Raw genomic sequence first — 16,732 nt, 5'->3', positions numbered from 1 at the left:
TTAAAAGTTTGGGCGATTAGGGTTTCGTTCGTATTACGGAAAATATGATTTCCGCGACCGAACCAGGCGGGCGGGTTAATATTATTATTAATTTTAGAATAATTAATATAATTTAAATAGGGTATAATACGAACCATTTTGGCAATATTTATATTCCTTACCCTGCGCCAAATTATAATAATTATCGCCGATACGGATTGGTTTTTACCCAATTAAAAATCTTTTTATAACGGGACGGGTAAACAATCCAGGAAATCCATATTTTTATACGATGGGAAATAATATTCGGGTTATGCGAAATTTATTGGTTTATTATTTGGCGTCGAATTAGGTTTGGGCTGCGTCCGCGATACCGAAATAAAGTTAATTTTAATTGGCCGAACGGTAATAGTTTTATATATACGGGGTACGGGCGGCCTATTTAGTAGCGCGGGTACCGGGTTAATAATAATTTCCGGTTATGGTGCAAAGGGCCGGTTTTTGGGGTTTTTGGTGGCGGGGATAATACGTTGGTAAATGATTTAAAAGATATTAAAGGAGTTTACAATTAACGGTTATCCAAAACCGGGGCAAATTCGTTATAATTATCGTTTATATTAATATTATTATCGCCTTTATTGGCGGACGCGGGGGTAAATTAATTATCGTTTTCGTTTATATAAATATCGTTATTATTATAATCGACGGGGGCGGAGGTAGGTTCGTTATCGCCGGCGTCCATATCGGTATTATTTTAATTTTTATTAACGGGGGCGGGGGTAAATTTATTATCGCCGGAATCCATATCGGTATTATTTTAATTAATATTATTATTATTAGGAATAAAGGGGAAATTTAGGGGGATTCCGGTTATATCCGAATAACCCTGTAATAGAAAACGGTTAAACCGTGCAAAATTTAATTTTAAAATAATTGCAATATCAGCGTCGTAATTTTCCAAATTTTTAAAATACTGGTTTATTTTTTTAATCCGGGTTTTTTTTATAATGTATTTATTAAATTGGTAAATAATTTAGTATTATTGGGTATATATCCCAACGTAAATTTAGTGGTGGTTTGGGCGGAAGTTTTGCCTTTTTGGCGTTTTTTGGAAACTATAATGATAAAGGACCGTAATTGTAATAATTATTACGGCTTTTAACGAATTGAAGCAATTATTGTAATTATTATTATAACAAGGTTGATTAATCTGCCACGGACTTAATCGGGTGGGGGGTATTTTTGCGATGTAGGGGTATTAATTATAATTTACCTTCGTTACGATTGAGTTAATATTTATTTGGGTGGGTAAGGTATAAACAGTTTTATCCAATTAAAAATGTTTTAATCAGGTTTTCTAACGAATATATTTGCAGTATTTGCTAAGGCAACTTTGCGATTATAACAATTGTTACGTTTATTAGTTAAAAATTAAACGCTGGTTTAATCGTTATAATTTTTTATTAATCGTTACAAAAAAGATTTGGCGGCCGGGAAAAAGGTTTTTATTGTAAAAAAAAGAAAAAAAGCTGATAAAGAAAAAAAAGGTACTTATAATTAGGTTTACGTGTGGGGTTTTTTGCTAATAAAAAAAAGTTAAAATGGAAACGCCGAAGTTTCCGGAATTTAACCGTAATAATTGTTATAATTCGCAATATCGAACCTTTTCATTTTTAATCGGGGCGCCGTTACGCCGTACCAACCTATATATAATCCAGGCTTTTAACTTACGTAAAAATTATTATTATCCAGCATTTGGTCGTTTTATTTAAACCGTTAATTGGGGATTTTAATATTTAACAATTATATATTTTGCGCTGTTTAATAATCCTCCGCCCCTAGTTAATCCAATTCGGCGTCGCATTTTTCGTCGTTCGACCCTTTTGTAATCCAGGGCACGTTATTTAATTTAATCAAAATTAACCTTAATCGTCCTTTAGCTTTTGGGTTATAAATTTATAAACGTTATTATATTGGATATTTTTGTAACCGTTAACGTTAACCAGTATTTTAACCTATGGTTATAATACCGTTCAATTCGTTCGTCGGCGTTTATTAGGTTGTTTTCCCGAATAATTGTTAATTATATCCATCGTTGCCTAAAATACCATCGTATTTTAATTTAACCGCTTTTTTTTTATTATTTGTGCAAATAGGAGGCGTGATTTCGTATCCCCTTTTCGTATATTATTGGGAGTTAAATAACGAATTAATCGCTATATTATTCAACCATTTAATTAATTGTAAATTTGGAATATTTTCCAGCTAATTATTTTTCGTCCATTCCCGGTTATAGGAATAAACGAATTTTTGGCGATATTAAAAATTATTGGTTTGGATAATATAAATTGGGATAATAGGTCGTAAAACCGCCGCGGGTTTGGTAAAAAGATAATTATTATAAATAAGTACCCCATTTATTTAATTATTTAAATATATAATTTTTTTGGAACTTTTCCTGGGTATTTTAATTGGCGGTTTTTTAGAGGGTAATACGGGTAAAATTCCAATTTGGTGCACGCAGGCATTGCAACAGTTTTCAGGTTGGTTTGCTGTAAAAAATGGTTTTTTTTATATAAAATTTAATATAATTCGTCGAAAGTATTTAGCGTTGGCGAAGGTTTATATATTTGGCGCCTCCTTTTTTAATATTTTCTTATTTATTATTTCCTATTACGTTTAATGGGGCGGAACGCGTGGTTAAAATATATTTTAAAAACCGGTTTGTGGTAATTTCGATGCTTTTGCCCGGTTATTATCGTTTAAATTAAATTTAACGATACGTAAAAAGTTAATAGGGAATAACCGCGTTTATAAATACGTTAAAAAATTTAAATACATAATTTGTAAATTTTTAACGTTTCCCCGTAATACCACGGGTTATTTGGTTAATTTAATTAATAATTTTGGTTTCATTGGTTTATATTTAACGATGGATTTTTGCGTATCGAAATACCAGTAGGGCGTAAAATAATATGCGGTTTTTTTACGGTTGGGCCCGCGTGCGGTTTGTCCGAACTTTTACCATAGGTTTACGGGGTCGTTTAATATTAACGCGCCGTATTGCATTATACTTTTTATATTAGGTATATTTATACCCATACCCAAAAATAAAATGGAAAATATAATACGAATTTTAAAATCCGGTTTGGAAAATTTTGCGAAAATTTTGAATTTATTGATTTTAAATATAAATGCATTATACCGGATAAATATATTGGTTGCGTTTCGTTTAATAAATTTAATAAATACGAGGTTTTATATTAGGAATTGGCGTATTTGGATAATATAATTTCTGGCGTCCATATATATAATAGTTTTAAAAGTACGGGTGGCGGATAATGGTATAATATTCCCTATTGGGAATAACAAACGCCGGTAATCGTTAATTAAAGTTTTACGTTCCAAATATTGTATTATAATCGTAATTTCGGGTCGGTCGAAAAACGTTTTAACGAAACGTACTATTCTTTTATAATATAATTAATCGAGGACGTAAATTTTAATTTTTACTGTAAAGGTTGCGGTATACCCGAATATAAATACGGTTATTAATATAATTGCCCGGACTAAACGCAATATGGAAAAGAATTCCCTAAAATCCTTTTACTGTAAAATTATATAAAATTTATTAATAATAAATAAAGCGATACGTTGGTGGAATATAGGGTTTCGAAAAAGTTTAGAAAATCGGTAACTGGTGGTTTATTCCGGGTTTAAAAAAATGTGCGTATATTTACAAACGGTTTACGGGTTCCAAAAAGGGTTATATGAAATAAAATTAGTTTTGGTAATAAAAACCGCATATTTATATTTACGTTTAAAATGGATTGGTCGATTAATTTGGGGTTCGCGGCGGGATAACGTTGTATATTACGTAATTGTTTTTACCCCAATTTGTTTAATGGGATTATTTGGATAATAATAATATTATTGCGAATAATCGAAATAATTTGCAATATTATACTTTTCCCGTACCCGGTTTTTGCTAGCAAAATAACATTTTTTGTATTATATAAAACCCGGTATATATATTGTATTTGGTTATAAAATGGGATTCGTGTAGGAGTATTAAAGGGTTTGTGGAAATTTAAAAGCTATATAATAGTTAAAAAAACGAATTTAAATTATAGGTTTAAATTATTAAAAGTTTTGGTTTTGGCGTATAATTCCGGGAAGATATGTACGTCGGAGGAGGTTTTTGCCGCCGCGTATGCGGGATTGGGACCGCGAAAAATTGCGTTAATTTGGTAGGAAAGCGAAATATATATAGGCGTGTTTCCGGATATTATATACATATAATTGAATACGAATATACAAAATTTTGCGGAAATAGTGGTTTTTTTTAATGAGTAAATGTATAACGTATTATATAGTATATACTTTGTACGGATTGTAAAATTAATAATTTTGCGTTATTTATATTAAAATTTATATGTAAAAATTCCTTTCGCTTTTTCGATTCTCCCCATATAAATTTTAACGGATTATAGTTGTTATTGGTAAAATGCGAAATGGGTATTAATGGTATTTATGGGTAAACCTATAATATATTAAATGAAATTTACTTTATACGGATTATAAAATAAATAATTTTGCGATATTTGGATTAAAATTTATATGTAAAAATTCCTTTCGTTTTTGCGATTTTTTATATATAAATTTTAACGGATTATAATCGTTATTATTAAAATGCGAAATGGGTATTAATAATGTTTTTGGATTAATAATAGGGATACCGCTATAAACGGATAAAGGGCGGGTTATATTTAACTTTTAATTGGCGTACCGGGTGCAAAAAATTTTGGATTTATAAAAAAGGTTCACCAATTCCTATTTTTAACAATGTTTTTTTTCGATATTTTGCGTGGTTATAGAATAATAAGGGAGTATCGGTCGCAAAAAGGCCCAAAATACCGCCATAAACGGCGAAAATCGACAAATTGTCCTCAAACCTAAACCAAAACGTTTTTTGGATGGATTTACAGGTATATTGCAAAGCCGCAATTGAGCCACGAAGTGGAGCGAAGCGAACGGAGTGGATCAATTGTGGAGCTTTGGGCTTTAGGGATGAGCCCTGAGACTAAAAGTGCTTGCGGTCCGCCGTTCTCTTTTTAAAAAAAGGGCCCGCCACCTTTTTACCTTTTTTTCGCTTATAATTTAATACGAACCTTTTTAACGGCGTCGATAATTTTTGCAATGGAAATTCCACGCGCGGTAGTTTTTACCGTAACGATACGGTTAATACAAACTTTTAAGGATTTAAAATTCGAGGAAAAGCGCGCGTTATTAGAAACGAAACGTATTACGTTTTTAAATAACCCGTTACTGGATAGGCCACGTAGGGATAACGATAATTACCGTCTCGCATAGGAGCGGGTAATATAATAATGGAAAAGGTTAAAACCATTATTTTTTTTTGTTCCTGGTATGGCGTTTTTATATGCAATATATTTTTAAATAATTTATTTGCTAATTCGGCAATTTTAGGATAATTTAAATCAGCAAATATTTTAGCAACTTTATCCCTAACGTTAAGTTTAACCAAATTTAATTTAATTTTTATAATAAAAGCCCCAAAATTTAAAGCGATAAATTATTGCAAATAGTTTTTCGAAAATTATATTGAAAATTCCGAACGATAAATTTTGTCGATTAAATTGGAAAATTATTCCAAACGATCGGTAAAGCGGGATTTAACGGTCTTATATTTGTGGAAGACTTTTGTAATGGCGGCCAATAATACCATTTTTTATCGAAAAAGGTAAATCGTTACCGACTATAATCCTAATTTGTGGATTTTAACGTATATAAACGGTAAAACGCGGCGTGGATCGGGCCCAATTAGCGATATTGTAAACGTAAATCCTATACCTTTTTTTGTTATTGGTTCGTATATCCACCTATAACCCTGTTTATTGGTGTTTACCGCCTATAATTATATAATTTACGATAATGGATTATCGTAAAACTATTTACAATTTACAATTTCGTTCGGGAGTAAACATTCGTTAAAATCGCGGCAATTTCCACAAATATTATCGTATTTTTAACGGCGTTTTGGACGAAGGCGAAATACATTTTTTATAGACGCTAAAATCGAATTAACCTCCATAAAATAATCCTGTTAATGTTTTTTGGGCGGGTTCCAACCCGGTATCACCGTTAAATTAAAATATAAATAAATCAAAATAAATTTGGTCCGAAATCCACAATTTATTAGGAAAAAGATAATTCCTCGCTGCAATATTATTATCCAACAAAATAAACGGATTTAAAAAAAGGTTCGCACTTTTTAAAATAAAAAATGAATAATAATTTTAAGGTATGTTTTTTGATTATTTTTTGCTCCAAGGGACTTACCGTTAATACGCGCTAATATTTTTAACGATAAAGTTAAAATCCCATTATATTTTGCAAACGACCCATTTATCTACCTTTTAACCTTCCTCCTATCGCAGGTTATCGCAAATAATGCTTTCGCCGCTGATAATTTAATAACGTTTTTAAAAAATTTAAAAGGGCCTAAAAAGGTGAAATACGTTAAATTTTTTTGGAAGGAAAAAATGTTCGATCGGGAAATTATCCAAATAAATTATACCATTTTGCTAAGGTTTTGGAAGCGTTTGGTTAATATGGCTGGTTATAGTAACCCAATACGCCCGTATTTCATGCGAATAAACGCAAACGGCCGTTTCGATAATAAATGCGGTTACTCCCGTCCTTATTACCATGTTAATTAAAATTTTAAAAGTTTTTAAACCTACCCAACGAAATTATATATTTTTATATTCCACTTTTATATTTAACAAAAACTACCAATTTAGGGATTTGGGTTATAATTTGTTAACGATTGCGTTTCCTAATTATATTGGGGGTAATATAACTGAAAAACTGTCGGAATTTATACGTAATACATCTTTTATATAAAACGAAAATGCCCCAATATACCCTACCCAGGAAGATTTCGACTTTTTTAAAAGGAATTTTCGCATCCGCGCCTACCGTGACCAATATGCCAATTTTAAAGATAATTGTTTTTTAAAGGTTCAAAAGCAGGTTAACCGTAGTTAATCGCAAATAAACAAATCGATCGACATCCTGTACGCCCGCGGAGTGGAAAAAAGGAAAAATAAATTCTGGAAAAAAATCGATCGACGTAATGCAAAAAATAAAAAATTAAACGATTTTTAAACCGAATATACCAACCCTCGGAAAACCCGGCACCAAAATTTAATTATACCAACCATATAAATTGGTTAGATCTTAAACAAAAATAATATTGGGTCCAACGTTTTTAGCAATTTTTTAATTGCCTTTTTTAAATGCAAAATTTGCGATATTAAAACATTATTAGGCGAAGATATCGGTTTGCAATAACCCATACAGGTACCGGGATCGACCTGCTTTTTATACAAAATTACGTTTACAAAGCGGAAAAACCTAACGCGGTATAATATTAACATTTATTAAATTTAATTCCCGCGGCCTTTTAACTGCCCCAATTGCAAAAATTAGTGCGTTATTAACGGTGCTGCAAACTGGGAACGCCATGTTATTACGTTTTATAGCAAATACAATATTTTACAATAACCGCCGTCGAAAAAAACCGCCACGACGACGACGTTAATTATACGTGACCGGCTGGATAATTTAAAACATATATATTGTTTATATAGGCGTATATATAATTCGAAAAAAGCTCTTATACGGTATAACACAAAAATCCACCACGCAAAAAGAAAATCTAATAAACCTTTTAATTATCCTATTTGCAATATTATTAACGAAAAACCGGATTGCACGATAAATAATACTTATCAATGGAACAACCACGTCGTAAAAATTTATGGAAAACATAACGCCACGGTTATACCAAATGTAAACCGGATTAGCTTTCGTCGCAAACGGAAAAAAAATAATAATAATTTGCAATTGGAAAAAGGGGAAATTAAGCATTTCGAACCAAACCTATCAAAATTTCGAAATGTAAAAAAAGCTGATAAAAACCGATCAAAAAAGTATAAAGGTAAAAAGGTTTTATACCTTTTTTGCGGATTAATAACGTTTCCTGGACGCATTTTTTCCGCGCATTTAAATAAAAAATATCGGGAACTGTTTAAAACAAAATTTTCTTATCCCACGTATCTAAAATTGGGTCGCGAAATATGTATTTTTTGCCGATATAATTGGATACGTGATTTATCGGAGGATTACGGTGGGGGTAACGGTGTATTGTTTATCGAAACTGGTAAAAATGAAAGTTTAACGGCCACCAAAAGGGAAATAAAAGCATTGAATATCCCGGATATTTTTATCGATTTTATTTTAAAATTTGATTCCGTTTAATAAAAGGATTTATACTATTGGTTTTTTTTAATTCGATTTTTGAAACATATGTACTTAATAGCCTTAACGGCTTAATAAATGTTTCGCTGGACTAATGGTAGCAGCCGTAATTACCGCCCCGGTTTTAAAGTGCCAATTTAATTTTTATTAATACTACGGAGCTACCGTACGTATGTGCGTGGGCTTTTACCAAAGTAATTGTTCGCGGCGAGCTCCAAATACCTACAGTAAATGTGTTCAAGCATGGAAAAAGCATGGAAAAAGTATGGAAAAAGCGTGGAAAAAGTATTAGGAGGGGTCTATATGAAAAGATTATAATATCTGCGACATTTTATAACGAAACCGCGCAAAAGCGCGTCCCTGTCCCTTTAGGCGTTTACCGTTCGCACTTGTTGGCGTTTTGTAATTATGTCGACTCGCATACCTTGTAAAGAAAAAAAACCACCGAAATTTCCCAAATATTTTAATAATGTGCGACCGGCGTTTGTTAATATTACGTTATTAAATTTTTACATATACGGGAATAAATCGTCTCATTATTTAATTTTTTTGTGTAATTAAAAGATGCAGTTAGTCTCAGGGCTCATCCCTGAAGCCCAAAGCTCCACAATTGATCCACTTCGTTCGCTTCGCTCCACTTCGTGGCTCAATTGCGGTTTTGCAATGTATTTGTAGTCTCAGTGCTCAGACTAGACCCCCCTGCTTCGCAGTGGGGACCGAGCGCTCCATGTACCTTTCAGCCACATGGCTTTTCGACCAATTACATTGGCCGAAAAGATCGCGCTCGTTCTAAACGTTCTTTGGATGGACCCACAGGTACATTGCAAAACCGCAATTGAGCCACGAAGTGGAGCGAAGCGAACGGAGTGGATTAATTGCGGAGCTTTGGGCTTCAGGGATGAGCCCTGAGACTAATGTATTTGTGGGTCCATCCAAAAAACGCTTTGGTTTAGGTTTGAGGACAATTTGTCGATTTTCGCCGTTTATGGCGGTATTTTTGGCTTTTTTGCGACCGATATTCCCTTATTATTCCACAACCACGCAAAATATCGAAAAAAAACATCGTTAAAAATAGGAATCGGTAAGCTTTTTTTATAAATCCAAAATTTTTTGCACCCGGTACGTTAATTAAAAATTGGATATAACCCGCCTTTTATCCGTTTATGGCGGTATCCCCATTATTAGTTTAAAAATATTATGGATACCCATTTTGCATTTTAATAATAACGATTATAATCCGTTAAAATTTATATATAAAAAATCGCAAAAGCGAAAGAAATTTTTACGTACAAATTTTAATCCAAATATCGCAAAATTATTTATTTTATAATCCGTATAAAGTAAATTTTATTTAATATATTATACGTCCATTTATAAACACCATCGATACCCATTTCGCATTTCACCAATAACGATTATAATCCGTTAAAATTTATATAGGGAAAATCGCAAAAGCGAAAAAAACTTTTACATATAAATTTTAATACAAATAACGCAAACCCATTAATTTTACAGTTCGCATAGGGTATATATCATATAATACGCTATACATCCACCCATTAAAAAAACTGTTAATTATATGCGTTATTTAGCATGTAATGGGTCTACTTTTATTTGTATATAAGCCATAATAGATAGTGCCGAAGTGGGGCTGTTGAGGTTGTTAGATTTTCTGTTATATTTTGTGTGTTGCAGGAATTGCGATTTAAAATTAGCGAATGGGGTTTCACCCTTCACCGGGTTTAATACCCACCCTGCATTTACGAGCTAGCTACCCTGTAACGGCTTGAAATTTTCACCAAATTAGCAAATTAGTGCGAACCCAGAAATGGTTTATATGGAAATGAGGGTGTTTTTTTAACAACGTATACAAAATAATTTTTCAGAAAATAGTGTGCGGTACCGGAACCCTTTGCGGGGTACGGACCCCCATTTCGATGTCGGAAAATATGTAAGGGAAATAAAGCAAAATTTCCCCCACCAATGAATTAAATTTATTAATCCAGAAATTAGTAAATAATATAATGTATTTAAACCTTATAATTATGGGTTTTTATAACGCAATTAGCACCACGCCGCATTTAAGCTAATAATTAACCCCCTGTTAGCAACCCATATTGTTAACTGGTTATAAGGCCGGAGAGGTTTTAGCTTGTGCATTAAAATGCATTTTGCATCGCTGGAAAACCTGAAATTTAGGTTTTATTTTAGTTGTTGTCGCATTTTTACAGCACGTATATTGACGAAGATATTGCTGTTTTTATGCCAAATTGTTGGTTTTAGGCGTTAATCTAGCATTTAACCCCCCTGTATTTACAGTGGGGATCGTTAAAAATTAGCGTTCGATTTAGGCTTTTTCAGGTATTGCAGCGATCGTTTGCATTGCAAATCCAAAATTTTTGGTGTGGTTTTTGTGGATCGTGCACGTTATTGTAATTGGTTCAAATTTTTAAAAAGGTTTACGTTAGCGAATTAAGGCCAAAAACCCCTGTATTCGTTAGCTAATAGCCCATAAACCCATTAGCGAAATTACGTTAATGGTTAATTTACCCTGTACAATACCCTACGGTTTACCCTGCACGATACCCTGCAATTTACCCTGCACCCATTTAACGAATTAAAATCGTTACGTGCATTTGGATTGGTACAAATACTAGTGCATCCATTAATTGGGGATTCTAGGGATTCCAACCCTGTATTTTAGTGGATTTTAACCATTGAAAATAGCAATAAACCCTGTAAATGGCAATTACAGGCTTATACCCGTTAAAAGGCAAACGGTATAGCAAATCCTAAGTTAAAATAAGGTATTTATTTTTAAACAATTAAATGAGTTAATTATAATTATAAATTAGCGAATTGCAATTATAATTTAAATTACTTTATAATGGGAAATAGCCCTATGTCGGGCCTTTCAGGCCCAATTCCAATAAATAAGGGGTTTAAACCCAGCCCAAACGAAGTTTTAACCCCAAAATTACAGGCCTAAAACCTGCAATTCAGAGCGTTAATTACGCAAATGGATTAATTTTAAAGGATAATTTAACAATTAACTGCCCTATTAACCTCAAAAAGCGGAAATTCCATTAATTTTAATAATAATTCGGAAAGCAAACCCGTTACCGCACCCTTTAATCCACCTAATAACCTAATTTTAGGTGACGGGATAAGTAAAAAACTATCGAAACGGGTATTTTTTTTCCCGAAAATTGTAAATTAATAAGGGTTAGCAATTACGAGTTGTGGAAACAGGCGTTAATAGTACAATTTAGGGCTATAAAAGCAGCGGAATTTATTTCCAACTTTAAAATTGGCTATACCTTCCCGGAATACGAGCACTTAATCCTATTATTACTTATAAAAAACAATTTAACCAAAAAATTTTTAAAATCCATTGCATGGTATTTTAACCCGGTAACGGTTTATAAAACCCTGGAAAATAGCTACTCCGTTGCACCCGAAATTAATCGAAATTTACTATATCGGGAATTCCACGCCTTAGATTTTTCGAAATTTAAAGGAATAACACCTAAATATAATAACCGTTTTAATTTACTAGTCATGAAATTAGCGAATATTAATGTGCAAATTTACCCCGTAAACGTACGAAATTAATACCTACGGGCCCTGGAGGGGATATTCCCTATTTGGACCGAACGCCAACGCAATACCCAACGGGTTTTGCAGGCAATAAGCCAAAGTTCGGAAAAGTTAAATTTGCAATACTTTATGACGGATTTTATATCCGAAAATTCGATATTAGGCTTTATGACGGTTAAAGCCGCTAATTATAGGTTTAAAGGCAGAAAACGGGTAAAAAAACGTTAAAAAAGGCGTTAAAAAGGAAAATAATGGGCAGGAAAACACCTTTAAATTACGAAAAAAAAGTAAAAACTTAGTCTCAGGGCTCATCCCTGAAGCCCAGAGCTCCACAATTGAGCGTGGCTCAATTGCGGCTTTGCAATGTACCTGTGGGTCCATCCAAAGAACACTGGTTCAGGTCTGAGGACAACTTGTCGATTTTCGCCGTTCATGGCGGTATTTTTGGCCTTTTTTCGACCGACACTCCTTTATTATTCCACAATTACGCAAAATATTAAAAAAGAAAAATGTCGTTAAAGATAGCGCTTAGTATTGCTATTAGCAGCGATTTGATTTATTTTTTTATCTTTTATAATGGCCGAATTCGATACCACCTGCCCTTAATCCGTTCATGGCGGTACTGTTTTTTCGATTTTTTTTTCGATTTTCGACTTTTTTTAATATTATTTTTAATTTTTGACCAAATTTTATACTTTTTGCACGTGGAGGGTGGTGTATATGTATATATTGTTATTAGGAATTTGAGTGCATATAGCAGATTATATAAGCAGTTAAATAAGCGGATAGGCAAAATATATATTTTTTTATATATAATTTACAATCGAAACTCGTTTATATTTTTACCAGTTTTAACGATAATAAGACCAAAATTTTAAAGATTCGATGACGTATATAAACAAACGTCCAGGTCCTATTTTACCTATAATATCGGCTTTAAAAACATTTTAATAAGAAAAAATGTTAAATGTGTATTTTATAAACTTTTTTGCTTTATTTGATTAATTTTATATTATTTTTGTTTTGCAGCCAAATCTTAAGGCTTTTGCACGTGGGGAGTGACATATATATATTTAATACAATGCTACATTTTGGTACGTATATCTAATTCTATAAGCCGTTAAATATGCGGATAGGTAAAGAGTATCCAATTTTATATATATTTTATAATCGAAATGCTTGTACATTTTTACCAATTTTAATATCAATAAAACCAAAATTTGAAAAAGTGGATAATGTTTATAAATAAACGTCAACGTAAAACCCGATCTACAATACCCGCCCTTTTTATTTTTTATATAAAAAAATGCTAAATTTGTAATATTTAAATATATATTGCTTTATTTAATTTAATAAAATTTATAAAACAAAAATAAAATAAAATTCTTTAATGAATTAATAAAACCATGTCTGAAATAAACTTGCTTTTAATTTTACCAACATTTGCGTAAATTATTTAAGTTTTTAACAAAATTTTAATTAATATACAAATATTAATAATATTTTTATTTAAATCGATAATTGCATGCACTTTGCAATATTAGGTCTGCTAGGCTATAAATACTGTAACTAAAATTAGAATTACTATTATATACTATTATTCAAAATAAAAATTATATATAATGAAAAATTACACATTTTACTAAATATTTTAATATCTTTTTAAATACAGTGGTTACAAAAACGCGGCCGGCAATCAACTAATCAGCAAACTCCAATAAGTCTAACGCAACTTACTATATATTTTTATAATTTTTATTTATTGTTTTATACGAATATTTATTTGCATACTATGGGTACACTATTTTCTTTTGCCATTATAATGCGAATATATTGTATATACCCGCTACAAACGGCAGAATACCACAAATTATCCTTATATCAATAAAATAATTATAAGCGATATCGTAATATTAAATATATCATTAACAATACCGTTATAAACGGCGAAATGCGACAAATTATCGTTGGTGGTACCGCCGTGAACGGCGAAATGCGACAAGATGTCCTCAGACTAGAACGAGCGCGATCTTTTCGGCCAATGTAATTGGTCGAAAAGCCATGTGGCTGAAAGGTACATGGAGCGCTCGGTCCCCACTGCGAAGCAGGGGGGTCTAGTCTGAGCACTGAGACTAGTAAAAACTCTAATTCGGGTTTTGCTTTTGCAAAAAATACTAAATCCTCCAACTCCAGCGAATTAACCGTTGGAACGTTTATAATTTTTATAAATTTCGAATTATTTACTGGTTCGATTCCAGGTAACGTTAACGAAGGCGCAACGTATAACGCTTTGGAATAGGAGGTTAATTCCGCTATTAACGGAATTATAAAATCACGTTCGGATTCGGATTCGGAAACCGATACCGGTAAAACGTTAGAACTATAGGTTTTAACAGCTAATTTTAGGGCTAAAACGAAACCTGGACGCGGCGTAAAAGGGACTTTTAAACCATAGAAACTAGGTTACCTTATCCTGTACAATACAGGTAATACGCACCATATTTTTGCAAATAAGCAATTTTTTACCGATTATACCCCCGGCTTTACAATCGAAATCAGTATAGGAGGTGGCCCTATTAGGTTTATAAATACCGGAACTGTAAAAATACAGGTCCGTTACGGCCAAAAAACTGACGAATTCAAAAAGGTTACGTTAAATAACGTTTTATATAACCCCTCGTTTGGAATAAATATCGTTAATAACTTTATACACTATAACATTAGGGGGGTATTATTAAAAAATACTTTGTACGATAAAGATCGCAAAGCGTGGGGACGTTTAAATACCGTTAAACATTCGTTTTATTTAAAGGTTAAAGGGTGCGATATCCTTGTTCGAAATAACGTTATTTCGAATTACGCCTGTATAATAGGTAAATATAGCACCGTTTTTTAGCATGGCCTTACAAAGGGCTATAAAGGGTTACGCAGCCCCGTTGGAAGTAAAATTAAATAATATAAACCCTAAAAGGGATTATAAAATTTACACCGATTCGGAACCGGAAGAAAATACGGTAACGGAAAAGCTAAATCCCGAACAAAATACGGAAATAGCCGTAAATTCACCTGTAACGCAGAAATTTAGCGGTAAAAACCCTGAAAATCCACGTAAAATTGGGCCCCGTAGGCCCGGTACACCGTTAAATAACCCTTTTATACAGCTTAATATAAAAGGGATTATTTCCGAAAAAAAGGGGTTTCCCATATAAGAAATCCGTTGTTAAAACCTCCTTTATTATCGGATTTAAAGCAAACCCCTGTAAATTACCTCCTTTTAAGCCTAAAACGGATTACGGACGGTTGGTTAACCTTTAAAGGAAACGGAATTACAAGTAATTATAACGAAATCCAGGCCCAAAAAACCCTGTTATAGTATAGGCGTTTGGGGCATATAGGGTTATTATTGTTAAAAAAAAACCGTTAAAATTACTAACAATTTACCTAATTTCGACAGAATTAGGATAATTACTTGTATTGTTTATATTAAACCCATTTTTATTAGGCGTACAAATAAAATCGCACTCCTTACACCCTTTAATATTTTTGATTTTATACAAGGTGATATAATAATTTTTAAACCTAATCTTTATAATAAAAAACCAGTATTTTTATTATTAATGGACCGAAAATTACGTTTTCGGTGGTTTATCCCACGAAAAAATAAAACCGGACCTATGGTTTTCATAGTTATTAAAGGTTTTTTTAAGGTTTTAAAAGCTACGTACGGGCGTTACCCCCTAAATTTTCACTTCGATAGGGGGCACGAAATTAATACAAACCTTTAAAATTGGTTTACAAATAAAAATATCAATTTTAACATTTTAAATCCTTATAACCACGACCAAAACGGACTAACGGAACGGTCCGTTAGGGTTATTTTGGATAAGCTTTGGTTTACCATTATAACGGCGGGTTTACCATTATATTTATAATATTGTTTATCATTTGCCGTGGTTAATTTAATTAACCGTACAACGGTAATTAATAGGGATTTAACACCTTACGAGGAATTTTATTTCGAATTCCAACCTGGATTACCGCATAAGCCCAATTTAGGGCATTTTCGGGTTATTGGTACTATATACCAGGTTATTTTACCGTTGGAAAAACGCCAAAAATCTAATAAACTGGTTCCCCGCACCGAAACGGTGAAACTTTTAACCCATTTATTAAATTTTACAGCGTTGGTTTACGCACCCGCTAAACGGGTTATATACAAAACCTTTACCGTAAAAATTTTAAAGGGTATAACCGCTAAAGATTTGGCTATTCCAGGGGAAACGTTATAAATTTTAAAGGGGGAAAATACAAATTTAAAAGGGGATTTTAATTTTAAACCTAAAAGCGAAATTAACAGCGTTCCAGCGGATAATTATCCCCTAAAAAACCCTGAAAATACAGGGTATTTACCACCTGTTACAGGGCAATTGCCACCCGTTACAGGGTATCTAAACACTAAAAATACAAGACCCGCCAAACCTGTACAGCCTACTATTCGCCCCCCAAAACCTATAACGGTAGCGGTACCTAATCCTGTACTTGAAATGATGGAAATTCCGGTGTTTTCAGCACCTAAAATATAGAATATGGAATTCAGTTCGCAGTTCGAAAACCCAGATTTAATGGATATAAATTACGTGCATTATTTTTGTTTCTAAACCCAAAGAAAAATAAAAAAAAGCCAACTAAAAATGGTAAACCAAATAATTACCAACAGGCCTTAAATAACCCTAAAAATGCTAGATGGTTAATTGTTTTAGCGTTTAAATTCGACCAAATCGTTATTGCAAAAACTTTCCGTTTT

At 32.5% G+C, this 16,732-nt stretch overlaps 2 protein-coding genes across 2 annotated transcripts; both read left to right on the top strand.

The window, feature by feature from the left end:
* Window positions 1-5,178: 5,178 nt before the first annotated feature.
* Window positions 5,179-5,722, top strand: PpBr36_03807 (uncharacterized protein; the record flags this gene model as incomplete). Its single annotated transcript, XM_029890976.1, has 2 exons — window positions 5,179-5,320; window positions 5,670-5,722. The coding sequence occupies 2 exons, from the start codon at window positions 5,179-5,181 to the stop codon at window positions 5,720-5,722; spliced, it is 195 nt and encodes a 64-aa protein (XP_029753099.1).
* Window positions 5,723-6,286: 564 nt separating this feature from the next.
* On the top strand, window positions 6,287-7,572 carry PpBr36_03806 (uncharacterized protein; the record flags this gene model as incomplete). The annotated part of the gene is made up of 4 exons (XM_029890975.1): window positions 6,287-6,304; window positions 6,441-6,608; window positions 6,940-7,038; window positions 7,498-7,572. The coding sequence occupies 4 exons, from the start codon at window positions 6,287-6,289 to the stop codon at window positions 7,570-7,572; spliced, it is 360 nt and encodes a 119-aa protein (XP_029753100.1).
* Between the last annotated feature and the right edge of the window lie 9,160 nt (window positions 7,573-16,732).

Source organism: Pyricularia pennisetigena, chromosome 3 (assembly GCF_004337985.1).
Source record: "Pyricularia pennisetigena strain Br36 chromosome 3, whole genome shotgun sequence".
Taxonomy (NCBI): domain Eukaryota; kingdom Fungi; phylum Ascomycota; class Sordariomycetes; order Magnaporthales; family Pyriculariaceae; genus Pyricularia; species Pyricularia pennisetigena.
Note: the sequence above shows the minus strand (reverse complement) of the source record. Positions and strands in the feature narration are given on the sequence as shown.